This window comes from Astatotilapia calliptera, chromosome 17 (assembly GCF_900246225.1).
Source record: "Astatotilapia calliptera chromosome 17, fAstCal1.2, whole genome shotgun sequence".
Classification (NCBI taxonomy): domain Eukaryota; kingdom Metazoa; phylum Chordata; class Actinopteri; order Cichliformes; family Cichlidae; genus Astatotilapia; species Astatotilapia calliptera.
The window spans coordinates 21,546,704-21,574,692 of NC_039318.1; the positions used below are offsets into that span (position 1 = coordinate 21,546,704).

Below are 27,989 nucleotides of genomic sequence, written 5' to 3' on the forward strand. Positions count from 1 at the left end.
ATTCTTCTAACAGTGTCATTTTTGTTTGTAGTTTAAGTGCTCTGAACTGCAGTGGTTATATCAACATGTAGAATGTTTTTTTTTTATTGTGTTTTCCATTGGTGGAATCGATTCTCACCAGCAAACCTGGTGGAGAACGTATAATAAATGAATACAATCGGACCAAGTCCCTGGTGGATGAAACCAGAAGAAAAACATACTGGTCAACATACTTGACAGAAAAAAATGGGTAATTTATTTCTGGCCCTGTGATTTTACTATCATTTTCAAATTATTTTAAATCTCTATGAATTCCAGGGAAGCTGACTAGTTCTTTTCCTTTTGATCTTGCAGTACATCACCACCACGACAGGTAAAAGAAATGTATGCCAGAGGAATTGTAACCTTTTTCTCTTACCTCAGTGGCCTGTACTCCAAAAATGGCTATGTAAGTAGCCCATAGTAATAACTGATACAACCAAAATCACGTTTAAACATTTTAAATCCTGCTAAAATGTATGTTCTTATCAACTCTTCATTGTTACATAACTTATTTTGTTTATTCATTTATCAGTGTCTGTACATGTCACTCTCCAAGGAACATTATTATGATGGCGAGGGTAGCACCGGGTACTTGGCCTGGAGGATTAAAGCCATACAGAGATGCACTGCTAAAGGGAGGCGATTATCATCTGGAGGTAACATTTATAATTCAGTGGAAATACATAATACAGTTCCACATTGTGGTTCTTTATTAATAATGGTTATTAAATGTTGTTATTAGTTTTGATAAAGATGTATTTCATATTGTCTAGCACCAGGAGATGGATCATCGAGTGAAGACCAGTGTGGTGGACCAACTGTCAGACGAGAGTTGCAGTTTGTTACAGAGAAGTTACTGAGTGAGGATGAGTGCAAGGATACAATCTCTCTGATGAAACATTCAGCTGATGAAGACACAGTCAAGAAGAAGATGAAGTTGACATTTGTTTATCGACACAACATGGTCCTTGGCCTCCTGGCCCATACAGAAAAGAAATAGTAAAAACTTATATGTGATTACTCATGAAAGTGGCCACTTTCATGAGTAAATCATATAAGGCTTACATGATTTACTCATGAAAGTGGCCACTTTCGCATTACTTTCATACATTGTTTTAGTAAGTATCCAAAACATACAAGTTTCATTATATAATTTTTCAAGGGATCTTATATCTGTTTTCACACTTATATGCTTTTCATACAAGTTTCACACAAGACAGATACAAACTTTATAAGATTTATATATATCTTTTCCATATGGGGGGCCCTATTTCAGGAAGCCGGTTTAGAAAACTCAGAGTGAAAAACGATACTCAGGGTTGAGTAACCCCGAACTGTCCAACTCGGAATATTCGGTTTCAGAAAGGCTGATAACAATTAGTTCAATCAACGCGGAGTTGCTTTAACTCCAAGTTAAGCGCGCGCACGAGGATACATAAAGCCCTGATTAGTGGAGCACAGATTAAGCGAATTACCATGGAGAAGGAGGGAAAGAAGGCGCGGTCAATGTATTTTACAGCGCTTGAGGCTGAAATTCTGATGGCAGCATATGCTGATAACATGCAAATTTTGCAGAAAAAAAGTAACACAGCCTCAGCTGCAAAAGAAAGGGAGCATGCATGGCAAAACATAGCCGACAGAGTCAATGCGTGAGTGTTAATTTAAACATTGATCTAGGGATTTCCACCCATTTAACACGTTATTTTATTATATTTGATTTTGTATTTTATACCTTTTATTTTGTGATGTGATTTGAGCGCAGGTGCAACCCAACAGGCCCCAAACGTTCCTGGCAGCAAGTAAAAATGAAATATAAAAATATAGTCCAAACAGGTAAGGTGTAATTGTATTATGAGCCATAGTGCTTGGTCTGTTTGTCCGATGTAAATCAATTGCAGTTAGAGGCTACATTAATTTCCCCTCTGTAAGCACTTATTGAAATTATCTGAGCACATTATAAGTACATATTTGCTTACTCTGTATGCTCAAATGTGGCCCGTTATGGCCACTAGAAAAAAAGCGGAGGCCCGAAAAACAGGTGGGGGTCCTCCACCACCACCACTCACAGAGGCTGAGCAGTTGGCTTCCACATTTGTGATAATGTTGGCAGCATCACATGTGATCTTCACAGTGCAGAGAACACAAATTAGCATCCATTACTATGATGAAATAATTTGTTAGTTTGAAATGCTACAGGGAGCTATGTACCTGTACATTAATGCTGTGGAAAGACTTCCTGTTCACATAGTCTCCTTCATTTACTGAAGGAGCAATGATTGGAATGTGAGTGCCATCTGTACAGCCAATCACGCCTGGGAACCCTGAAAATAAATGTAAAATTTAAGTAGTAGTTCAAGTATCACCACATCATGTATTAAATTTTGTTCATCCTGCTACCTGCAATTTTGTGGCATCCCTCTTTGATGAATCTTGTGGGTCTATGACCGGGGAACACCACAGACGAGTACAGGAGACGTTTCAGTGCAACTGTAACATTCCTGACTGCCCGACAGACGGTAGCCTTGGGAACGTGCTCAGCATCACCAATATTATACAGAAAGCTCCCGTTTGCAAAAAACCAAAGTGCAATACAAATAATATGTACAGAACTGAGAGGATGTCCGCGATGTGTCACATGCGCAATATATGGCCTGAGGATGTTATCCAAATAACTTATTGATTGTGCTGAGAAACGGTAACGTTCGCACAGGAAATCATCAGGTAATGATAAAATGTCCATACGCGCTCTGATCACTCTCTCCCGGCGGAGAGCTCTGCGGAGTATTTGGGCTTCAAGATCTACTGGCTCTTCAAGGAAGGGACACGCCATGTCTGACACTTCCTACTGTCAGGTTTCCGACAAAGAGGCGGGGACAGTCAGGGTTAGTTGTAGTAAACCTGCTAGGGGGCAGGTTAGCTTCACGGAGTGTGTCGTCATAGTGACTCACTCAGGCTTCAGCTGAACTCGCTTTGTGAAACCGAAAACCCAGAGTTTTCGTTAACTCAGGGTATACTTACTCAGAGTTTGCACTAAACCGGCTTTCTGAAACAGGGCCCTGCTGTCAAGCAACATACTGTCTGTTTTTTTCACGTTTCAAAGATATCAAAGGCTTGGTGAATATTTGTCATTACTTTGACAATGTAAACACACTTTAATATTTTGTAGATAGCAGATATAATTCTCTATCCCTGTTACAGATCGAACAGGATTTTGTACTGATGTTTGGTGAGGATGTATCAGGCAGGTTGCTGGAGAGGTGGCCAACAACATTCAAAAGAAAGATTATCCAACAAGGCAGAAAGCTTCCTTCTACCAGTGACCTGGAAGAACTCTTGCTGGCAGCTGACTCACCTGAGGATGTCACTGAAGTTAATTGGTGAGCTGTTGTTTCTTTGATTAGCACATTCATAGCATATATAATGTTTGTCACAGAACAGTTATCCTTTTTGTCTTTTGGGTCTACTCAAACATTTTATCAATGCATTGAAATATATTGTTGATGATGACTCAACTTTATTAAAAACAAATAATTTTTGCAGGCTGGGACAGTGACCTCTCAGCAATTCTATTGCTATTACATCTGATTCCACCATCTGGTCAGGGTCGGAAGAGACCAGGAAAGGTGTCAGCTTCTCAAGCAGAAAGGCGTCTTGTGGTCTTCAAGAAGGTTTGTGTTTCTTTTCTATTTTTATGTTATGAATTACCAGTTTAAGAAACACTTGATTCTTATTGCCTGTCTGTATTTGTCTTTTCAGACTGGAACAAATATCCAAGAGCACCTTGATTCCATCACTACCAGCACTCAACCCTACCTCCTGGCTGTTGGGGTGAAAAAGAATGACATCCACCGGTTCTTCATTATTCTTGACAAGAATGCCATGCCATGCAAGTCTACCTCTTCACTTGGTACTGTTGATGAACTGTTTAAAGCACATTTTGTGTTTGGCACATCTTACAACACTATGCTTCACAACATGTACATGTTCATCCAGACCACAGGTTTTAGAAAATATTTAAATACCAAACACCTTAACTATTTTGACCAGCAGGCTGACACTGATGTTAATCTACAGCCTGATGTGGCAGTTAAAGAAGTTAGCACTACAGGGGAGGTGATGTCAACTAATGTAGAAGAAACACCCACAACATCTGAAAAGGTCAAATAAGAGCACTTTGGATAGGTGTGCCTCTGCTGTTGCACAGCTCAGGGCAGCTGGATTAAGCCAATCTACTGTGAGTAGTTTTGTCTCCTCAATGGAGGAAGTGTTTTTTGAGATTCATACTCAGGCTAAAGATGCAGCCTTACAGAGTGTACCTTTACAGTACACCACAAGTAAAAATAAATATAATAGTAATAAAATAAAGCATTGGGAGTCCTTTAGTCTGGAAAGATTAGCTTTAGGACCAGGAAAGATGGTGACACTTGGAGAGCTGGAAGAAGGTCCAGAATTTGCTTGGAGCTGTGTTGTCTAGCAGTTTGTTTTCAGCTAAGTGGATAATAACACACAGTACAGAGTACCGCCCTGACTTTATCATCTGTACAGATGTAGTGTCTGAGATTCTGCTTTTTTGTAAGATCAAAAGTATTGTTGTGAAAGATGACATTGTGTTGCTCTGCGGAAAACTGATGGAAACCCTGTGTTTTGATGACCATCATCATGCATTTAGGGTCAGACTGCATCCCAATATGGTGCTGAAGGTGTTGAACATAAATGAGCTGTGTTGCTTCTTCAAATCAAATATGGCATTTCAGTTTCCTCCCTGTATATTGCCGTTTTATGCCGAACTAAATTCATTGTTTTAAAGTGTTTTATACACTACATGAGATGTTTTTATATTTTGAGCCTGACATAAAAATAAAGCTGTTAAATGTATTATCTAGTTGTGGTTTTTGCTCACTTGTTTTATATGTAAAAGCATTATTAAAAACCAGGTTTTCATGCTGCAAAACAGTGAATTGAGTGTAAAGGTAACACTACAGGAAGAGTTTTAGTAACATTACTTGGTGTAAAATTAATTACAAATTTTACTCTATGAGAGCTAATTTTTCACTAGAGATTAGTGTATGAATAACACAGTATAGAGTAACATGACACTACTAGTAGTGCTAAGTTGATTTAACACTATGCGGTGTTACTCAGTGTTAAATTTTTACTCTATTTAGAGTTAAATTTACTCTAAAATTTTAACACTATAGAAAGAGTTGATTTAACACCAATTCTGAATGGCACCAAATAGACTCGGAAACAGTGTTAAATTTAACTCTTTAAGTGTTAGTTTGACACTGCAAATTTTACTGTGTACATTTAAGCTATATAGTTCCCTCTGTGATAACTCTGCTATGAATGCCTCTTATTAACTTTTATGCTTTTACAACCCACTATGAGCAAACACTCAGCAACAGTGGGAAGGAAAAACTCCCTTCTTGAAGGAAAAAACCTCTGGTAGAACCAGGAAATCTGTCTAAACTAGTTGGGGGTTAGAGCAACAGATGCAAGTCTTCAGATCATTTGCAGTGTGACTGTCTTTGTGCACACTTTAACCTGATTCAGTTTTCTTATTTGTCAAAATGCACCATGGGTAAAAACAAAACAACAAAACAAAACAAAATAGTAATGAAGGAGAATCCTCAGCAAAGATGAATTAAACAAGTTTTATTTTGATCAAATTTTACTTTAAGTAAAACACATCTTTATTTGATGACATTGAAGTCATCAAATAAAGACAGTTTTGATGGAGCTCCTGACCCAGCCCAAGCTCTCTATGAAGACGAGGAAAAACTCCCCAGGGGGCCAGATCGATGGGAAGAAACCTCGGGAAAGCCCATTCAAAGAGAGATCCCCTTTCCTGGGATGGCTGGGGGGGTTACAGGAACTCCAAAAAAGCTAAATTTTTATTTCTTTTCTTTTTAAGATTGACCCACTCTATCTATTCCTGTCCAACAGAAAAAAGAAAGGAAGTTACTACAATGTATCACACTTACATGATAAGGTGTGAATTGTGTGTTTGTGTGTGTTATCTTAGCCAGGGGTGAAGCTGGAGCTCCTCCAGTGTTGGGCGCTTCTCCGGGGCTAAAGCTAAACATGCCTCCAAGAAATTGCGGCATTCTTGAAAGAAAGAAAAGATCAAAAAGATGAAGATGATAGTTCTAGTGATCCAAGGCAGCAGTGAATCTGGAAGTGTGAAGTTTTCTTACCTGTGGACAGACGCTTTTTGATGCTCAGTTGCTTTGTGAGGAACCTCGCGGTACTAAAGTATCGTGCATGAAGCGCTTCATACAACACCACTCCCATTTGCCACACCGTGGTGGGTCCACACCTGTAGCAGCTCCTAATGTACCACTCGGGAGGGATGTGAAGAGGAGTGCCTAACAAACAGACACAATTGCAATTTCTTCTAAAACAAAAGACACAAATTGTTACATCTGTGAAAAGCAAGAGCAGAATATGTTACCATAGAAGATGCGATACAGAGATCGCTGTTTAACAAAGCAGCTCAGTCCAAAGTCAATGATGCGAACTCGAGGCACATCTGAGCCGGTCTCAATCAGAATGTTTTGTCCCTTGATGTCCCGATGAAAGATGTGTTTCTCCTCAAGTTCCTTTACAGCATCAACTAGTTGCTTCAGAATGACCTGGAAAAGATGAAAAACACAATAATGAGTTAATGCTTTTCTGCCTTGATTGAATGCTGTACAGTCTAAGGCTCTTCCAGTCAACTTACCTTGGCCGTGTCCTCTGTTAAAGTTCTTCCATTTTCTGCTTTGTATTTTTGCAGGTCCACAGCAGGGACAGGTCTCTCCAGCACCAGGATCAGCTCTTTGCCAAGGTCGAACCACTCCAGCAAGGACACAGGTGCTGATATTCCCACTGACCCTTCTGCTTCACCTGCAAGTTTAAGCATAATGGCCACTTCCACCGAGAAGCATCTTCCCATTTTCATCCTGAAATATTACAACAAAGTGGATGATGAGGAACGCCGCATTCAATCCAGTAATGTGAAACTAATTCAAGTGTTGGACGCTTACCGCCACTTTGCAGTAGACTTTATTTTGGGAATGTGTTTGATGGCAACCTAGAAGACACAGAGCATTGGTGAGCATTTCCTCAGTATGACATAATGAAAGGTGGAAAACACAGCAGACGTCTCAGTTTACGATATTATCCATTATCTGCGTCACTGCCTGTCTTACTACCATCAATCTGAACACTTACTGGAAAACGATCTTCTATCCGGTAGCCAGCAAACACTGCTCCGCAGCCTCCTTCTCCCGAGCTGGTGCTCCTCCACATATCTGGCTTGGAATTCACCTGAACAGACAAACAGCAAATCTGGTTTATTACAGCTGTGACACAAATTACTCTCCTCTGTAGCCTAAATGTTCCTTCTGCCCTTCCCCTGAATATAAAACCCAAGCTGCTTGCTACTTACGTTTTTGGTCTGCCACTGATTTTTTTGCCCTGGTCCACATTCCTTTTTTTTTTCTTGGAGTGGCTCTCTGTTGTCTCCCGCGGCCTTTCTTTTGCCATTTTTTGCGCACTCCTGTTTGTTGTTCAAGTCTGGAGATGTGGAAAACACCAAAAGCACATCAGCTCACTGGATGATAGACACAAACACTAAACACCAATATCTTAAACCTAGCAACCACACTTAATCTACCCCCTTATTCAACTAATTAGCCTACCTTTACCAGAGTCCAACGAGAAGGATGCTTGCTCCTCGTCACCGCTCATATGGTCGAGAAGTTTAGCCTTCTTTGCTTTCTTTGTTGTGCCCTCTTCATCTTGCACAACCTTGCGCTTCACACCTTTGACCACATCTGAGCTGGTGGAAGGACCAGCCTGCTCAGCGACCCTGCTCCTTTTTATTGGGGTCTTCTTTTCAGGACTGGCCTTTCTTTTAGCAGTCCTGCTCTTACAATCTATAAACGACAACAACACAGTGGTGAAAAAGCAGTTTGATGGCAAAGAATTTGAAATTGCTTTTGCTTAAATTATCACAAGTTTATTCTTGGGATAAAAAAAACTGACCAGTGCGAATTGATTACTAGGTTCACTAAGTCTTAGATCTTGATGACACTTGTTTGGTCTGTTTTTACTGTTGAGTCCAAGAATAAACTTATGACATTATTTTACCAAAAGACCGGTAACCTTTCTTTGATTAGACATCTTGGTATTAAAGCTATTTTTTCAATCAAACATATGATTCAAATACTCTAAAATGATTCACACGGTGTCAACATTTCTAGGATTTGGATTTTTAACCAGGATTTATTTTATTATTTTTACTTACCTTGATCTCCTGAATCTTTCTTATCAGCTGGAGTGGGTCATTTTTCTTGTTTCCTTTTTCATTGTAATTTTGGAGAACTTTTAAAATCGGATAAATGTAAACCGTAATGAGTTATAGATTGAGTTAATATTCCTTCAAAATGTGCACCTTTCAAAATGCTTGACTTTTCTAACTGAATTCTGTAAGTGAGCTTATAAGTAAACTCTGGAAAACTACGGCAACACAACATAGAATCTTGCCTTTCAGTGACTTCCACTGACTGCCAGCAGTTCAAAAGTAGTTTACAGAAAAACACTTAGTTATTTGGAGACGACAGTGACTGCCGTTGGTTGAAAAGAGAGGTAAAAAAAACTTCAGTGGTGTTGCACACCATTTTATAATTTTTTAAAGTCATTATTCAATACGTTGTTATTGTTAACCCTTAAAGCGTCAGAGCTGCACGCCCGTTTTGTGTAACTATTTTTAAATCCCTGTAGAACCTGAACCGTGTAAGCTAGTGCAATAAATTTTTTTGCATATGAAACCAGAGGAGTTGTACTTACATCTTATGCCATCAGCTTGTCCTCGGTCACGTTTTCCTTCCACATATAGCTTTGCAAAAACTGCATAAAAAGCGCTGCAGGAACAAAAACATAATATTCCAGAAACACGCTTTGCCGATCCGATCAGCTGTTCGTAACACTTCCCACAGTGAAACAGACTCAGCACGAATTATAGCATGTCCGCCATTTCCTGCCCAAAACCGGAAGTGACGTCATTTTCGTGGAAAATGTAGTTTTTTACTATAGGCCTTAAAAGCTTATACTGGTTTTATAAGTCACGTTTGACTTTTCTGAATAGTTTCTGCTTAGAACTCGAAATTGCACTGCTGGAAATAGTTTATTTTGATGCACCTGCTGTTTTCTTTGCGAATTTGCATCATAGGATTGTTTTTTCGTTTTTCCTGCAGTATATAAAAATTGGTGTATCTCCAAATAAAAACTATGAAGACACTCAAAATAAATTTCCTGTTGTTGTAAACTATTTTTTGCAACTTTTTTGTATTTAAGTTTTGAGGGATAAACCTCTAAATTTCTCCAAGTAGAAATGTATGTAAAACAAAAAACAAAAACGATTTTCAATTTTTTTTGTAGTTTATTGCACTTTTTTGCAATTAATGTAGTTACTATGGACTTAATGCATACATATTATTAAAATATGGGCTATAACAGTTGATAGCAACTTGAAATGCTCCCACAAATGGCACTACAACATGTAAAAAAATAACATAAGCTCTGGCGGACTTGGTTCTATAGTAGGTCGTAAGGGTTAAATAAATATCGTCAAATAATCGAGATTTCAATTTCAGTGAAAATAATCATGATTATCATTTTGCCATAATCGAGCAGCCCTAATGTCATGTAATCTTTTTGTTTACTCAAACTTGTGTGCTTGTTTCCAGCATTTGCAAAGTTTGGTGTGCCAGCTGTAACAAAAGGAGTGAAAGTTTTTGATAGTTCAGGGACTGAGTTGGAGATGATATATTTGAGGATATAGTAACAGATCCCTCAACTGGGGTATTAACCATCAAAATGAAAAAGGTTTGTTTGAGTGATGTGTGTTTCACTGGATGTCATTTTTTTAATATCATTATTACATTGTTTATTAAAAAGAGTTTATAAAATGTGTCTATAGAGGGACCATGTAAACTCATTTGTTTGCTCCTGTTTTTGAGGTCTGGAAACAGCTGCTGCAGAAGTGTCTCCTGAGCAGTCCCAGTTATCATCGCCACATTCATCAGATTCACAGGATATGGTCATCCTTTCAGACAGCCCTTTGAGGAAACATCAGAAGCTGGATGCAGAAGTTAAGCAAGTAAGAGTTAGCAGATTTCCACATTCTTCTAACAGTGTCATTTTTGTTTGTAGTTTAAGTGCTCTGAACTGCAGTGGTTATATCAACATGTAGAATGGTTTTTTTTTTATTGTGTTTTCCAGTTGGTGGAATCGATTCTCACCAGCAAACCTGGTGGAGAACGTAATATAAATGAATACAATCGGACCAAAGCCCTGGTGGATGAAACCAGAAGAAAAACATACTGGTCAACATACTTGACAGAAAAAAATGGGTAATTTATTTCTGGCCCGTGGATTTTACTATCATTTTCAAATTATTTTAAATCTCTATGAATTCCAGGGAAGCTGACTAGTTCTTTTCCTTTTGATCTTGCAGTACATCACCACCACGACAGGTAAAAGAAATGTATGCCAGAGGAATTGTAACCTTTTCTTCTTACCTCAGTGGCCTGTACTCCAAAAATGGCTATGTAGGTAGCCCATAGAATAACTGATACAACCAAAACACGTTTAAACATTTTAAATCCGGGCGGCACGGTGGCACGGTGGTTAGCACTGTTGCCGCACAGCAAGAAGGTCCTGAGTTCAATTCCAACACCAGGCCAGGTCTTTCTGTGTGGAGTTTGCATGTTCTCCCCGGTTTGCGTGGGTTCCCTCCGGGTACTCCGGCTTCCTCCCACCGTCCAAAGACATGCAGCTTATGGGGATAGGTTAATCGGATATCCAAATTGTCACTAGGTGTGAATGTGAGTGCGAATGGGTGTCTGTCCCTGTGTGTTGGCCCTGCGACAGACTGGCGACCTGTCCAGGGTGTACCCTGCCTCTCGCCCTATGACAGCTGGGATAGGCTCCAGCGCCCCCGCGACCCTGAAAAGGATAAGCGGAAGCGAATGGATGGATGGACATTTTAAATCCTGCTAAAATGTATGTCCTTATCAACTCTTCATTGTTACATAACTTATTTTGTTTATTCATTTATCAGTGTCTGTACAGTCACTCTCCAAGGAACATTATTATGATGGCGAGGGTAGCACCGGGTACTTGGCCTGGAGGATTAAAGCCATACAGAGAGCACTGCTAAAGGGAGGCGATTATCATCTGGAGGTAACATTTATAATTCAGTGGAAATACATAATACAGTTCCACATTGTGGTTCTTTATTAATAATGGTTATTAAATGTGTTATTAGTTTTGATAAAGCTGTATTTCATATTGTCAGCACCAGGAGATGGATCATCGAGTGAAGACCAGGTGGGTGGACCAACTGTCAGACGAGAGTTGCAGTTTGTTTACAGAGAAGTTACTGAGTGAGGATGAGTGCAAGGAAGCAATCTCTCTGATGAAACATTCAGCTGATGAAGACACAGTCAAGAAGAAGATGAAGTTGACATTGTTTATCGACACAACATGGTCCTTGGCCTCCTGCTGTCAAGCAACATACTGTCTGTTTTTCCACGTTTCAAAGATATCAAAGGCTTGGTGAATATTTGTCATTACTTTGACAATGTAAACACACTTTAATATTTTGTAGATAGCAGATATAATTCTCTATCCCTGTTACGATCGAACAGGATTTTGTACTGATGTTTGGTGAGGATGTATCAGGCAGGTTGCTGGAGAGGTGGCCAACAACATTCAAAAGAAAGATTATCCAACAAGGCAGAAAGCTTCCTTCTACCAGTGACCTGGAAGAACTCTTGCTGGCAGCTGACTCACCTGAGGATGCACTGAAGTTAATTGGTGAGCTGTTGTTTCTTTGATTAGCACATTCATAGCATATATAATGTTTGTCACAGAACAGTTATCCTTTTTGTCTTTTGGGTCTACTCAAAACTTTTATCAATGCATTGAAATATATTGTTGATGATGACTTTATTAAAAACAAATAATTTTTGCAGGCTGGGACAGTGACCTCTCAGCAATTCTTATTGCTATTACATCTGATTCCACCATCTGGTCAGGGTCGGAAGAGACCAGGAAAGGTGTCCAGCTTCTCAAGCAGAAAGGCGTCTTGTGGTCTTCAAGAAGGTTTGTGTTCTTTTCTATTTTTATGTTATGAATTACCAGTTTAAGAAACACTTGATTCTTATTGCCTGTCTGTATTTGTCTTTTCAGACTGGAACAAATATCCAAGAGCACCTTGATTCCATCACTACCAGACTCAAACCCTACCTCCTGCTGTTGGGGTGAAAAAGAATGGACATCCACCGGTTCCTTCATTATTCTGACAAGAATGCCATGCCATGCAAGTCTACCTCTTCATTGGTACTGTTGATGAACTGTTTAAAGCACATTTTGTGTTGGCACATCTTACAAACACTATGCTTCACAACATGTACATGTTCATCCAGACCACAGGTTTTAGAAAATATTTAAATACCAAACACCTTAACTATTTGACCAGGCAGCTGACACTGATGTTAATCTAACAGCCTGATGTGGCAGTTAAAGAAGTTAGCACGTACAGGGGAGGTGATGTCAACTAATGTAGAGAAACACCCACAACATCTGAAAAGGTCAAATAAGAGCACTTTGGAATGGTGTGCCTCTGCTGTTGCACAGCTCAGGGCAGCTGGATTAAGCCCAATCTACTGTGAGTAGTTTTGTCTCCTCAATGGAGGAAGTGTTTTTTGAGATTCATACTCAGGCTAAAGATGCAGCCTTACAGAGTGTACCTTTACAGTACACCACAAGTAAAAATAATATAATAGTAATAAAATAAAGCATTGGGAGTCCTTTAGTCTGGAAAGATTAGCTTTAGGACCAGGAAAGATGGTGACACTTGGAGAGCTGGAAGAAGGTCCAGAATTTGCTTGGAGCTGTGTTGTCTAGCAGTTTGTTTTCAGCTAAGTGGATAAATAACACACAGTACAGAGTACCGCCCTGACTTTATCATCTGTACAGATGTAGTGTCTGAGATTCTGCTTTTTTTTAAGATCAAAAGTATTGTTGTGAAAGATGACATTGTGTTGCTCTGCGGAAAAACTGATGGAAACCCTGTGTTTGATGACCATCATCATGCATTTAGGGTCAGACTGCATCCCAATATGGTGCGGAAGGTGTTGAACATTAAATGAGTCTGTGTTGCTTCTTCAAATCAAATATGGCATTTTCAGTTTCCTCCCTGTATATTGCCGTTTTATGCCGAACTAAATTCATGTTTTAAAGTGTTTTATACACACATGAGATGTTTTTATATTTTGAGCCTGACATTAAAAATAAAGCTGTTAAATGTATTATCTAGTTGTGGGTTTTTGCTCACTTGTTTTATATGTAAAAGCATTATTAAAAACCAGGTTTTCATGCTGCAAAACAGTGAATTGAGTGTAAAGGTAACACACAGGAAGAGTTTAGTAAACATTACTTGGTGTAAAATTAATTACAAATTTACTCTATGAGAGCTAATTTTTCACTAGAGATTAGTGTATGAATAACACAGTATAGAGTAACATGACACTACTAGTAGTGCTAAGTTGATTTAACACTATGCGGTGTTACTCAGTGTTAAATTTTTACTCTATTTAGAGTTAAATTTACTCTAAAATTTTAACACTATAGAAAGAGTTGATTTAACACCAATTCTGAATGGCCACAAATAGACTCGGAAACAGGTTTAAATTTAACTCTTTAAGTGTTAGTTTGACACTGCAAATTTTACTGTGTACATTTAAGCTATATAGTTCCCTCTGTGATAACTCTGCTATGAATGCCTCTTATTAACTTTTATGCTTTTACAAAACCACTATGAGCAAACACTCAGCAACAGTGGGAAGGAAAAACTCCCTTCTTGAAGGAAAAAACCTCTGGTAGAACCAGGAAATCTGTCTAAACTAGTTGGGGGTTAGAGCAACAGATGCAAGTCTTCAGATCATTTGCAGTGTGACTGTCTTTGTGCACACTTTAACCTGATTCAGTTTTCTTATTTGTCAAAATGCACCATGGGTAAAACAAAAACAACAAAAACAAAACAAAATAGTAATGAAGGAGAATCCTCAGCAAAGATGAATTAAACAAGTTTATTTTGATCAAATTTTACTTTAAGTAAAACACATCTTATTTGATGACATTGAAGTCATCAAATAAAGACAGTTTTGATGGAGCTCCTGACCCAGCCCAAGCTCTCTATGAAGACGAGGAAAAACTCCCCAGGGGGCCAGATCGATGGGAAGAAACCTCGGGAAAGCCCATTCAAAGAGAGATCCCTTTCCTGGGATGGCTGGGGGGGTTACAGGAACTCCAAAAAGCTAAATTTTTATTTCTTTTCTTTTTAAGATTGACCCACTCTATCTATTCCTGTCCAACAGAAAAAAGAAAGGAAGTTACTACAATGTATCACACTTACATGATAAGGTGTGAATTGTGTGTTTGTGTGTGTTATCTTAGCAGGGGTGAAGCTGGAGCTCCTCCAGTGTTGGGCGCTTCTCCGGGGCTAAAAGCTAAACATGCCTCCAAGAAATTGCCGGCATTCTTGAAAGAAAGAAAAGATCAAAAAGATGAAGATGATAGTTTCTAGTGATCCAAGGCAGCAGTGAATTCTGGAAGTGTGAAGTTGTTCTTACCTGTGGACAGACGCTTTTTGATGCTCAGTTGCTTTGTGAGGAACCTCGGCAGGTACGTAAAGTATCGTGCATGAAGCGCTTCATACAACACCACTCCATTTGCCACACCGTGGTGGGTCCACACCTGTAGCAGCTCCTAATGTACCACTCGGGAGGATGTGAAAGAGGAGTGCCTAACAAACAGACACAATTGCAATTTCTTCTAAAACAAAAAGACACAAATTGTTACATCTGTGAAAAGCAAGAGCAGAAATGTTACCAATAGAAGATGCGATACAGAGATCGCTGTTTAACAAAGCAGCTCAGTCCAAAGTCAATGATGCGAACTCGAGGCACATCTGAGGCCGCTCTTACAATCTATAAACGACAACAACACAGTGGTGAAAAAGCAGTTTGATGGCAAAGAATTTGAAATTGCTTTTGCTTAAATTATCACAAGTTTATTCTTGGGATAAAAAAAACTGACCAGTGCGAATTGATACTAGGTTCACTAAGTCTTAGATCTTGATGACACTTGTTGGTCTGTTTTTACTGTTGAGTCCAAGAATAAACTTATGACATTATTTTACCAAAAGACCGGTAACCTTTCTTTGATTAGACATCTTGTATTAAAGCTATTTTCAATCAAACATATGATTCAAATACTCTAAAAATGATTCACACGGTGTCAACATTTCTAGGATTTGGATTTTACCAGGATTTTATTTTATTATTTTACTTACCTTGATCTCCTGAATCTTTCTTATCAGCTGGAGTGGTCATTTTTCTTGTTTCCTTTTTCATTGTAATTTTGGAGAACTTTTAAAATCGAAAATGTAAACCGTAATGAGTTAAGATTGAGTTAATATTCCTTCAAATGTGCACCTTTCAAATGCTTGACTTTTCTAACTGAATTCTGTAAGTGAGCTTTATAAGTAAACTCTGGAAACTACGGCAACACAACATAGAATCTTGCCTTTCAGTGACTTCACTGACTGCCAGCAGTTCAAAGTAGTTTACAGAAAAACACTCTGGCAAACAAAGCCATAATATTTCATATAATTCAATCATTTCATATCAGTTAAACGGTTTCTTTCATTATCGTTCATCGTTTGTATAAAGACCTCATGTATGGATGACAGTATGAAGATTTGTGGTTGACCACACACTAATACAGGGAGTGCAGAATTATTAGGCAAGTTGTATTTTTGAGGAATAATTTTGTTATTGAACAACAACCATGTTCTCAATGAACCCAAAAAACTCATTAATATCAAAGCTGAATGTTTTTGGAAGTAGTTTTTAGTTTGTTGTTAGTTTTAGCTATTTTAGGGGGATAACTGTGTGTGCAGGTGACTATTACTGTGCAGAATTATTAGGCAACGTAACAAAAAACAAATATATACCCATTTCAATTATTTATTTTTACCAGTGAAACCAATATAACATCTCCACATTCACAAATATACATTTCTGACATTCAAAAACAAAACAAAAACAAATCAGCGACCAATATAGCCACCTTTCTTTGCAAGGACACTCAAAAGCCTGCCATCCATGGATTCTGTCAGTGTTTTGATCTGTTCACCATCAACATTGCGTGCAGCAGCAACCACAGCCTCCCAGACACTGTTCAGAGAGGTGTACTGTTTTCCCTCCTTGTAAATCTCACATTTGATGATGGACCACAGGTTCTCAATGGGGTTCAGATCAGGTGAACAAGGTGGCCATGTCATTAGTTTTTCTTCTTTTATACCCTTTCTTGCCAGCCACGCTGTGGAGTACTTGGACGCGTGTGATGGAGCATTGTCCTGCATGAAAATCATGTTTTTCTTGAAGGATGCAGACTTCTTCCTGTACCACTGCTTGAAGAAGGTGTCTTCCAGAAACTGGCAGTAGGACTGGGAGTTGAGCTTGACTCCATCCTCAACCCGAAAAGGCCCCACAAGCTCATCTTTGATGATATCAGCCCAAACCAGTACTCCACCTCCACCTTGCTGGCGTCTGAGTCGGACTGGAGCTCTCTGCCCTTTACCAATCCAGCCACGGGCCTATCCATGTGGCCCATCAAGACTCACTCTCATTTCATCAGTCCATAAAACCTTAGAAAAACCAGTCTTGAGATATTTCTTGGCCCAGTCTTGACGTTTCAGCTTGTGTGTCTTGTTCAGTGGTGGTCGTCTTTCAGCCTTTCTTACCTTGGCCATGTCTCTGAGTATTGCACACCTTGTGCTTTTGGGCACTCCAGTGATGTTGCAGCTCTGAAATATGGCCAAACTGGTGGCAAGTGGCATCTTGGCAGCTGCACGCTTGACTTTTCTCAGTTCATGGGCAGTTATTTTGCGCCTTGGTTTTTCCACACGCTTCTTGCGACCCTGTTGACTATTTTGAATACATACAGTGTAAGAAATAACAATGCAAGGCTGTTTTACCGGTATTTATGGGACTGGTTTAATATTCACATTTTCTGTTTACAGTAGTTCAATGAAGAGCACTGACTATAAGAAATTACTGTCTACAGGAAGCATGCTGCTTAAAGCAAAACTGGGAGGTGTGCAGAAATTTGCTAGAGTATCTGAGCCAAGCCTTAAGGAATTTTGATTGCCGGTAAGAAACCAACATGGTATAAAAAAGGTGTTCAATGTGCTTTAAGTTCTTTTTGTTATTTAGTCTCTTCAAACTGCATTTTATGATTAATTGAAAATGATCTACGTTTTGGAATCATCTTAGCTACGAATGTATATTTAGTGGAAAAACTGTATAATGTGAGTGTAACTCCTAATCTACCACTTATCAAGCATGTTACTGGCGCTTAATAATTTAGTTTTTATTTGTTTGAGTCACTTTTGAAAAAGCTAAGCAGAAGTTATTTGGAGACGACAGTGACTGCCGTTGGTTGAAAAGAGAGGTAAAAAAAACTTCAGTGGTGTTGCACACCATTTTATATTATTTTTTAAAGTCATTATTCAATACGTTGTTATTGTTAACCCTTTAAAGCGTCAGAGCTGCACGCTCCGTTTTGTGTAACTATTTTTAAATCCCTGTAGAACCTGAACCGTGTAAGCTAGTGCAATAAATTTTTTTGCATATGAAACCAGAGGAGTTGTACTTACATCTTATGCCATCAGCTTGTCCTCGGTCACGTTTTCCTTCCACATATAGCTTTGCAAAAACTGCATAAAAAGCGCTTGCAGGAACAAAAACATAATATTCCAGAAACACGCTTTGCCGATCCGATCAGCTGTTCGTAACACTTCCCACAGTGAAACAGACCTCAGCACGAATTATAGCATGTCCGCCATTTCCTGCCCAAAACCGGAAGTGACGTCATTTTCGTGGAAAATGTAGTTTTTTACTTATAGGCCTTAAAAGCTTATACTGGTGTTTTTATAAGTCACGTTTGACTTTTCTGAATAGTTTCTGCTTAGAACTCGAATTGCACTGCTGGAAATAGTTTATTTTGATGCACCTGCTGTTTTCTTTGCGAATTTGCATCATAGGATTGTTTTTTCGTTTTTCCTGCAGTATATAAAAATTGGTGTATCTCCAAAATAAAACTATGAAGACACTCAAAATAAATTTCCTGTTGTTGTAAACTATTTTTTGCAACTTTTTTGTATTTAAAGTTTTGAGGGATAAACCTCTTAAATTTCTCCAAGTAGAAATGTATGTAAAACAAAAAACAAAAACGATTTTCAATTTTTTTGTAGTTTATTGCACTTTTTTGCAATTAATGTAGTTACTATGGACTTAATGCATACATATTATTAAAATATGGGCTATAACAGTTGTATAGCAACTTGAAATGCTCCCACAAATGGCACTACAACATGTAAAAAAATAACATAAGCTCTGGCGGACTTGGTTCTATAGTAGGTCGTAAGGGTTAAATAAATATCGTCAAATAATCGAGATCTCAATTTCAGTGAAAATAATCATGATTATCATTTTTGCCATAATCGAGCAGCCCTAATGTCATGTAATCTTTTTGTTTACTCAAACTTGTGTGCTTGTTTCCAGCATTTGCAAAGTTTGGTGTGCCAGCTGTAACAAAAGGAGTGAAAGTTTTTGATAGTTCAGGGACTGAGTTGGATGATGATATATTTGAGGATATAGTAACAGATCCCTCAACTGGGGTATTAACCATCAAATATGAAAAAGGTTTGTTTGAGTGATGTGTGTTTCACTGGATGTCATTTTTTTAATATCATTATTACATTGTTTATTAAAAAGAGTTTATAAAATGTGTCTATAGAGGGACCATGTAAACTCATTTGTTTTGCTCCTGTTTTTGAGGTCTGGAAACAGCTGCTGCAGAAGTGTCTCCTGAGCAGTCCCAGTTATCATCGCCACATTCATCAGATTCACAGGATATGGTCATCCTTTCAGACAGCCCTTTGAGGAAACATCAGAAGCTGGATGCAGAAGTTAAGCAAGTAAGAGTTAGCAGATTTCCACATTCTTCTAACAGTGTCATTTTTGTTTGTAGTTTAAGTGCTCTGAACTGCAGTGGTTATATCAACATGTAGAATGGTTTTTTTTTTATTGTGTTTTCCAGTTGGTGGAATCGATTCTCACCAGCAAACCTGGTGGAGAACGTATAATAAATGAATACAATCGGACCAAGTCCCTGGTGGATGAAACCAGAAGAAAAACATACTGGTCAACATACTTGACAGAAAAAAATGGGTAATTTATTTCTGGCCCTGTGATTTTACTATCATTTTCAAATTATTTTAAATCTCTATGAATTCCAGGGAAGCTGACTAGTTCTTTTCCTTTTGATCTTGCAGTACATCACCACCACGACAGGTAAAAGAAATGTATGCCAGAGGAATTGTAACCTTTTTCTCTTACCTCAGTGGCCTGTACTCCAAAAATGGCTATGTAGGTAGCCCATAGTAATAACTGATACAACCAAAATCACGTTTAAACATTTTAAATCCGGGCGGCACGGTGGCACGGTGGTTAGCACTGTTGCCGCACAGCAAGAAGGTCCTGAGTTCAATTCCAACACCAGGCCAGGGTCTTTCTGTGTGGAGTTTGCATGTTCTCCCCGTGTTTGCGTGGGTTCCCTCCGGGTACTCCGGCTTCCTCCCACCGTCCAAAGACATGCAGCTTATGGGGATAGGTTAATCGGATAATCCAAATTGTCACTAGGTGTGAATGTGAGTGCGAATGGTTGTCTGTCCCTGTGTGTTGGCCCTGCGACAGACTGGCGACCTGTCCAGGGTGTACCCTGCCTCTCGCCCTATGACAGCTGGGATAGGCTCCAGCGCCCCCCGCGACCCTGAAAAGGATAAGCGGAAGCGAATGGATGGATGGACATTTTAAATCCTGCTAAAATGTATGTCCTTATCAACTCTTCATTGTTACATAACTTATTTTGTTTATTCATTTATCAGTGTCTGTACATGTCACTCTCCAAGGAACATTATTATGATGGCGAGGGTAGCACCGGGTACTTGGCCTGGAGGATTAAAGCCATACAGAGATGCACTGCTAAAGGGAGGCGATTATCATCTGGAGGTAACATTTATAATTCAGTGGAAATACATAATACAGTTCCACATTGTGGTTCTTTATTAATAATGGTTATTAAATGTTGTTATTAGTTTTGATAAAGCTGTATTTCATATTGTCTAGCACCAGGAGATGGATCATCGAGTGAAGACCAGTGTGGTGGACCAACTGTCAGACGAGAGTTGCAGTTTGTTACAGAGAAGTTACTGAGTGAGGATGAGTGCAAGGAAGCAATCTCTCTGATGAAACATTCAGCTGATGAAGACACAGTCAAGAAGAAGATGAAGTTGACATTTGTTTATCGACACAACATGGTCCTTGGCCTCCTGCTGTCAAGCAACATACTGTCTGTTTTTCCACGTTTCAAAGATATCAAAGGCTTGGTGAATATTTGTCATTACTTTGACAATGTAAACACACTTTAATATTTTGTAGATAGCAGATATAATTCTCTATCCCTGTTACAGATCGAACAGGATTTTGTACTGATGTTTGGTGAGGATGTATCAGGCAGGTTGCTGGAGAGGTGGCCAACAACATTCAAAAGAAAGATTATCCAACAAGGCAGAAAGCTTCCTTCTACCAGTGACCTGGAAGAACTCTTGCTGGCAGCTGACTCACCTGAGGATGGCACTGAAGTTAATTGGTGAGCTGTTGTTTCTTTGATTAGCACATTCATAGCATATATAATGTTTGTCACAGAACAGTTATCCTTTTTGTCTTTTGGGTCTACTCAAACATTTTATCAATGCATTGAAATATATTGTTGATGATGACTTTATTAAAAACAAATAATTTTTGCAGGCTGGGACAGTGACCTCTCAGCAATTCTATTGCTATTACATCTGATTCCACCATCTGGTCAGGGTCGGAAGAGACCAGGAAAGGTGTCAGCTTCTCAAGCAGAAAGGCGTCTTGTGGTCTTCAAGAAGGTTTGTGTTTCTTTTCTATTTTTATGTTATGAATTACCAGTTTAAGAAACACTTGATTCTTATTGCCTGTCTGTATTTGTCTTTTCAGACTGGAACAAATATCCAAGAGCACCTTGATTCCATCACTACCAGCACTCAACCCTACCTCCTGGCTGTTGGGGTGAAAAAGAATGACATCCACCGGTTCTTCATTATTCTTGACAAGAATGCCATGCCATGCAAGTCTACCTCTTCACTTGGTACTGTTGATGAACTGTTTAAAGCACATTTTGTGTTTGGCACATCTTACAAACACTATGCTTCACAACATGTACATGTTCATCCAGACCACAGGTTTTTAGAAAATATTTAAATACCAAACACCTTAACTATTTTGACCAGCAGGCTGACACTGATGTTAATCTACAGCCTGATGTGGCAGTTAAAGAAGTTAGCACTACAGGGGAGGTGATGTCAACTAATGTAGAAGAAACACCCACAACATCTGAAAAGGTCAAATAAGAGCACTTTGGATAGGTGTGCCTCTGCTGTTGCACAGCTCAGGGCAGCTGGATTAAGCCAATCTACTGTGAGTAGTTTTGTCTCCTCAATGGAGGAAGTGTTTTTTGAGATTCATACTCAGGCTAAAGATGCAGCCTTACAGAGTGTACCTTTACAGTACACCACAAGTAAAAATAAATATAATAGTAATAAAATAAAGCATTGGGAGTCCTTTAGCCTGGAAAGATTAGCTTTAGGACCAGGAAAGATGGTGACACTTGGAGAGCTGGAAGAAGGTCCAGAATTTGCTTGGAGCTGTGTTGTCTACCAGTTTGTTTTCAGCTAAGTGGATAATAACACACAGTACAGAGTACCGCCCTGACTTTATCATCTGTACAGATGTAGTGTCTGAGATTCTGCTTTTTTGTAAGATCAAAAGTATTGTTGTGAAAGATGACATTGTGTTGCTCTGCGGAAAACTGATGGAAACCCTGTGTTTTGATGACCATCATCATGCATTTAGGGTCAGACTGCATCCCAATATGGTGCTGAAGGTGTTGAACATAAATGAGCTGTGTTGCTTCTTCAAATCAAGTATGGCATTTCAGATTCCTCCCTGTATATTGCCGTTTTATGCCGAACTAAATTCATTGTTTTAAAGTGTTTTATACACTACATGAGATGTTTTTATATTTTGAGCCTGACATAAAAATAAAGCTGTTAAATGTATTATCTAGTTGTGGTTTTTGCTCACTTGTTTTATATGTAAAAGCATTATTAAAAACCAGGTTTTCATGCTGCAAAACAGTGAATTGAGTGTAAAGGTAACACTACAGGAAGAGTTTTAGTAACATTACTTGGTGTAAAATTAATTACAAATTTTACTCTATGAGAGCTAATTTTTCACTAGAGATTAGTGTATGAATAACACAGTATAGAGTAACATGACACTACTAGTAGTGCTAAGTTGATTTAACACTATGCGGTGTTACTCAGTGTTAAATTTTTACTCTATTTAGAGTTAAATTTACTCTAAAATTTTAACACTATAGAAAGAGTTGATTTAACACCAATTCTGAATGGCACCAAATAGACTCGGAAACAGTGTTAAATTTAACTCTTTAAGTGTTAGTTTGACACTGCAAATTTTACTGTGTACATTTAAGCTATATAGTTCCCTCTGTGATAACTCTGCTATGAATGCCTCTTATTAACTTTTATGCTTTTACAACCCACTATGAGCAAACACTCAGCAACAGTGGGAAGGAAAAACTCCCTTCTTGAAGGAAAAAACCTCTGGTAGAACCAGGAAATCTGCCTAAACTAGTTGGGCGTTAGAGCAACAGATGCAAGTCTTCAGATCATTTGCAGTGTGACTGTCTTTGTGCACACTTTAACCTGATTCAGTTTTCTTATTTGTCAAAATGCACCATGGGTAAAAACAAAACAACAAAACAAAACAAAATAGTAATGAAGGAGAATCCTCAGCAAAGATGAATTAAACAAGTTTTATTTTGATCAAATTTTACTTTAAGTAAAACACATCTTTATTTGATGACATTGAAGTCATCAAATAAAGACAGTTTTGATGGAGCTCCTGACCCAGCCCAAGCTCTCTATGAAGACGAGGAAAAACTCCCCAGGGGGCCAGATCGATGGGAAGAAACCTCGGGAAAGCCCATTCAAAGAGAGATCCCCTTTCCTGGGATGGCTGGGGGGGTTACAGGAACTCCAAAAAAGCTAAATTTTTATTAATTTTTTTTTTAAGATTGACCCACTCTATCTATTCCTGTCCAACAGAAAAAAGAAAGGAAGTTACTACAATGTATCACACTTACATGATAAGGTGTGAATTGTGTGTTTGTGTGTGTTATCTTAGCCAGGGGTGAAGCTGGAGCTCCTCCAGTGTTGGGCGCTTCTCCGGGGCTAAAGCTAAACATGCGTCCAAGAAATTCCGGCATTCTTGAAAGAAAGAAAAGATCAAAAAGATGAAGATGATAGTTCTAGTGATCCAAGGCAGCAGTGAATCTGGAAGTGTGAAGTTTTCTTACCTGTGGACAGACGCTTTTTGATGCTCAGTTGCTTTGTGAGGAACCTCGCGGTACTAAAGTATCGTGCATGAAGCGCTTCATACAACACCACTCCCATTTGCCACACCGTGGTGGGTCCACACCTGTAGCAGCTCCTAATGTACCACTCGGGAGGGATGTGAAGAGGAGTGCCTAACAAACAGACACAATTACAATTTCTTCTAAAACAAAAGACACAAATTGTTACATCTGTGAAAAGCAAGAGCAGAATATGTTACCATAGAAGATGCGATACAGAGATCGCTGTTTAACAAAGCAGCTCAGTCCAAAGTCAATGATGCGAACTCGAGGCACATCTGAGCCGGTCTCAATCAGAATGTTTTGTCCCTTGATGTCTCGATGAAAGATGTGTTTCTCCTCAAGTTCCTTTACAGCATCAACTAGTTGCTTCAGAATGACCTGGAAAAGATGAAAAACACAATAATGAGTTAATGCTTTTCTGCCTTGATTGAATGCTGTACAGTCTAAGGCTCTTCCAGTCAACTTACCTTGGCCGTGTCCTCTGTTAAAGTTCTTCCATTTTCTGCTTTGTATTTTTGCAGGTCCACAGCAGGGACAGGTCTCTCCAGCACCAGGATCAGCTCTTTGCCAAGGTCGAACCACTCCAGCAAGGACACAGGTGCTGATATTCCCACTGACCCTTCTGCTTCACCTGCAAGTTTAAGCATAATGGCCACTTCCACCGAGAGCATCTTCCCATTTTCATCCTGAAATATTACAACAAAGTGGATGATGAGGAACGCCGCATTCAATCCAGTAATGTGAAACTAATTCAAGTGTTGGACGCTTACCGCCACTTTGCAGTAGACTTTATTTTTGGGAATGTGTTTGATGGCAACCTAGAAGACACAGAGCATTGGTGAGCATTTCCTCAGTATGACATAATGAAAGGTGGAAACACAGCAGACGTCTCAGTTTACGATATTATCCATTATCTGCGTCACTGCCTGTGTTACTACCATCATCTGAACACTTACTGGAAAACGATCTTCTATCCGGTAGCCAGCAAACACTGCTCCGCAGCCTCCTTCTCCGAGCTGGTGCTCCTCCACATATCTGGCTTGGAATTCACCTGAACAGACAAAACAGCAAATCTGGTTTTATTACAGCTGTGACACAAATTACTCTCCTCTGTAGCCTAAATGTTCCTTCTGCCCTTCCCCTGAATATAAAACCCAAGCTGCTTGCTACTTACGTTTTTGGTCTGCCACTGATTTTTTGCCCTGGTCCACATTCCTTTTTTTTTTCTTGAGTGGCTCTCTGTTGTCTCCCGCGGCCTTTCTTTTGCCATTTTTTGCGCACTCCTGTTTGTTGTTCAAGTCTGGAGATGTGGAAAACACCAAAAGCACATCAGCTCACTGGATGATAGACACAAACACTAAACACCAATATCTTAAACCTAGCAACTACACTTAATCTACCCCCTTATTCAACTAATTAGCCTACCTTTACCAGAGTCCAACGAGAAGGATGCTTGCTCCTCGTCACCGCTCATATGGTCGAGAAGTTTAGCCTTCTTTGCTTTCTTTGTTGTGCCCTCTTCATCTTGCACAACCTTGCGCTTCACACCTTTGACCACATCTGAGCTGGTGGAAGGACCAGCCTGCTCAGCGACCCTGCTCCTTTTTATTGGGGTCTTCTTTTCAGGACTGGCCTTTCTTTTAGCAGTCCTGCTCTTACAATCTATAAACGACAACAACACAGTGGTGAAAAAGAGTCCCCGACATCAGGACTGGAAGCAGTTTGATGGCAAAGAATTTGAAATTGCTTTTGCTTAAATTATCACAAGTTTATTCTTGGGATAAAAAAAACTGACCAGTGCGAATTGATACTAGGTTCACTAAGTCTTAGATCTTGATGACACTTGTTGGTCTGTTTTTACTGTTGAGTCCAAGAATAAACTTATTACATTATTTTACCAAAAGACCGGTAACCTTTCTTTGATTAGACATCTTGTATTAAAGCTATTTTCAATCAAACATATGATTCAAATACTCTAAAAATGATTCACATAGTGTCAACATTTCTAGGATTTGGATTTTACCAGGATTTTATTTTATTATTTTACTTACCTTGATCTCCTGAATCTTTCTTATCAGCTGGAGTGGTCATTTTTCTTGTTTCCTTTTTCATTGTAATTTTGGAGAACTTTTAAAATCGAAAATGTAAACCGTAATGAGTTAAGATTGAGTTAATATTCCTTCAAATGTGCACCTTTCAAATGCTTGACTTTTCTAACTGAATTCTGTAAGTGAGCTTTATAAGTAAACTCTGGAAACTACGGCAACACAACATAGAATCTTGCCTTTCAGTGACTTCACTGACTGCCAGCAGTTCAAAGTAGTTTACAGAAAAACACTCTGGCAAACAAAGCCATAATATTTCATATAATTCAATCATTTCATATCAGTTAAACAGTTTCTTTCATTATCGTTCATCGTTTGCATAAAGACCTCATGTATGGATGACAGTATGAAGATTTGTAGTTGACCACACACTAATACAGGGAGTGCAGAATTATTAGGCAAGTTGTATTTTTGAGGAATAATTTTATTATTGAACAACAACCATGTTCTCAATGAACCCAAAAAACTCATTAATATCAAAGCTGAATGTTTTTGGAAGTAGTTTTTAGTTTGTTTTTAGTTTTAGCTATTTTAGGGGGATATCTGTGTGTGCAGGTGACTATTACTGTGCATAATTATTAGGCAACTTAACAAAAAACAAATAAATACCCATTTCAATTATTTATTTTTACCAGTGAAACCAATATAACATCTCCACATTCACAAATATACATTTCTGACATTCAAAAACAAAACCAAAACAAATCAGCGACCAATATAGCCACCTTTCTTTGCAAGGACACTCAAAAGCCTGCCATCCATGGATTCTGTCAGTGTTTTGATCTGTTCACCATCAACATTGCGTGCAGCAGCAACCACAGCCTCCCAGACACTGTTCAGAGAGGTGTACTGTTTTCCCTCCTTGTAAATCTCACATTTGATGATGGACCACAGGTTCTCAATGGGGTTCAGATCAGGTGAACAAGGTGGCCATGTCATTAGTTTTTCTTCTTTTATACCCTTTCTTGCCAGCCACGCTGTGGAGTACTTGGACGCGTGTGATGGAGCATTGTCCTGCATGAAAATCATGTTTTTCTTGAAGGATGCAGACTTCTTCCTGTACCACTGCTTGAAGAAGGTGTCTTCCAGAAACTGGCAGTAGGACTGGGAGTTGAGCTTGACTCCATCCTCAACCCGAAAAGGCCCCACAAGCTCATCTTTGATGATATCAGCCCAAACCAGTACTCCACCTCCACCTTGCTGGCGTCTGAGTCGGACTGGAGCTCTCTGCCCTTTACCAATCCAGAGAGTGAGTCTTGATGGGCCATCTGGCCCATCAAGACTCACTCTCATTTCATCAGTCCATAAAACCTTAGAAAAACCAGTCTTGAGATATTTCTTGGCCCAGTCTTGACGTTTCAGCTTGTCAAGTCAAGTCAAGTCAACTTTATTTGTCAATTCTGCCACATGTGCAGGACATACACAGAATAGAAATTGCGTTACTCTCAAACCCTAGTGATTAGAAAAATGCAAATAAAATAATTAAAAAGTAAAAATTTAAATAAATACATTACAATTTTACGTATAACAAAAAAAAGCTATGTAATATACAATATACAATATTCAAGTAAGAAGGCATAGTTGTGCAAAATAGGCAAATAGTGCAAATGGGGATTTAGTAGTGTACGGTAAGAGATAGTGTAACAACAAAGTCTTATGAGGTCCAATGCTTAAGCAGTCCAATGCTCCACGAAGTGACTGGAGCAGGCCAGTGAGTGCGTCAGAGAGTGAGTGTGTGTGTGTGTGTGACAGAGTTCAGTGAGACCGTGGTGGAGAAGAGGGGAGAGGGCGGCAGAATCGGGAGGGAGTTTAGCTTCCTGACAGCCTGATGGATGAAGCTGTCCTTCAGTCTGCTGGTCCTGGCCTGGAGACTCCGCAGTCTCCTCCCTGACGGCAGCAGCTTGAAGAAGCTTTGCATTGGGTGCGTGGGATCAGCCGATATGCAAAGGGCTTTTTTAGTGAGACGGGTGCTGTAAATGTCCTGGAGGGAGGGGAGAGAGACACCAATGATCCTCTCTGCAGCTCTCACTATGCGTTGGAGGGTTCTATGGCAGGACGCATTGCAGGCTCCAAACCACACAGTGATGCAGCTCGACAGGATGCTCTCGATGGTGCCTCTGTAGAAAGTGTACATGATGGGGGCTGGAGCTC

General features: G+C 39.3%; 2 protein-coding genes and 1 pseudogene across 4 annotated transcripts in view; 1 reads left to right on the top strand and 2 right to left on the bottom strand.

The window, feature by feature from the left end:
* The window catches only part of LOC113009184 (uncharacterized), a 32,601-nt gene that overhangs the window by 3,348 nt on the left and 1,264 nt on the right, over nucleotides 1-27,989 (top strand). The window contains exons 4-22 of one of the 3 annotated variants that reach the window (XR_003270126.1): nucleotides 122-229; nucleotides 334-427; nucleotides 554-677; nucleotides 795-1,020; nucleotides 3,220-3,398; nucleotides 3,562-3,689; nucleotides 3,778-3,928; nucleotides 6,800-6,876; nucleotides 17,209-17,294; nucleotides 18,708-18,848; nucleotides 18,984-19,123; nucleotides 19,269-19,376; nucleotides 19,481-19,574; nucleotides 20,093-20,216; nucleotides 20,334-20,593; nucleotides 20,678-20,856; nucleotides 21,015-21,142; nucleotides 21,231-21,381; nucleotides 24,255-24,331. Coding sequence is in view for 2 of the 3 variants with exons in the window: in XM_026147364.1 (XP_026003149.1) it covers nucleotides 3,254-3,398; nucleotides 3,562-3,689; nucleotides 3,778-4,188 (684 nt within the window). In the remaining variant the exon portion in view is untranslated. Of the gene's footprint in view, nucleotides 1-121; nucleotides 230-333; nucleotides 428-553; nucleotides 678-794; nucleotides 1,021-1,120; nucleotides 1,140-3,040; nucleotides 3,136-3,219; nucleotides 3,399-3,561; nucleotides 3,690-3,777; nucleotides 4,941-6,799; nucleotides 6,877-17,208; nucleotides 17,295-18,707; nucleotides 18,849-18,983; nucleotides 19,124-19,268; nucleotides 19,377-19,480; nucleotides 19,575-20,092; nucleotides 20,217-20,333; nucleotides 20,594-20,677; nucleotides 20,857-21,014; nucleotides 21,143-21,230; nucleotides 21,382-24,254; nucleotides 24,332-27,989 lie in introns of those variants that run through there. The other 2 variants (XM_026147364.1, XM_026147363.1) reach the window with 2 other exon arrangements.
* Nucleotides 5,662-8,376, bottom strand: LOC113009186 (serine/threonine-protein kinase pim-2-like; annotated as a pseudogene).
* On the bottom strand, nucleotides 23,117-26,088 carry LOC113009183 (serine/threonine-protein kinase pim-1-like). Its single transcript, XM_026147362.1, has 9 exons — nucleotides 25,785-26,088; nucleotides 25,159-25,395; nucleotides 24,908-25,033; nucleotides 24,690-24,784; nucleotides 24,504-24,551; nucleotides 24,201-24,419; nucleotides 23,931-24,111; nucleotides 23,674-23,844; nucleotides 23,117-23,584 (listed from the first exon to the last, which is right to left on the bottom strand). The coding sequence occupies exons 1-9, from the start codon at nucleotides 25,843-25,845 to the stop codon at nucleotides 23,493-23,495; spliced, it is 1,230 nt and encodes a 409-aa protein (XP_026003147.1). The 5' UTR covers nucleotides 25,846-26,088; the 3' UTR covers nucleotides 23,117-23,492.

Bases quoted from the DNA above. Each gene is read 5' to 3' on its own strand.
- LOC113009183 (XM_026147362.1), bottom strand. From the start codon at position 25,845: ATGAAAAAGGAAACAAGAAAAATGACCACTCCAGCTGATAAGAAAGAT. The intron at 24,785-24,907 runs GTAAGTAGCAAG...TTGTCTGTTCAG, and splicing joins ATCAGTGGCAGACCAAAAAC to GTGAATTCCAAGCCAGATAT. The intron at 24,112-24,200 runs GTAAGTTGACTG...CATCTTTTCCAG, and splicing joins TAACAGAGGACACGGCCAAG to GTCATTCTGAAGCAACTAGT.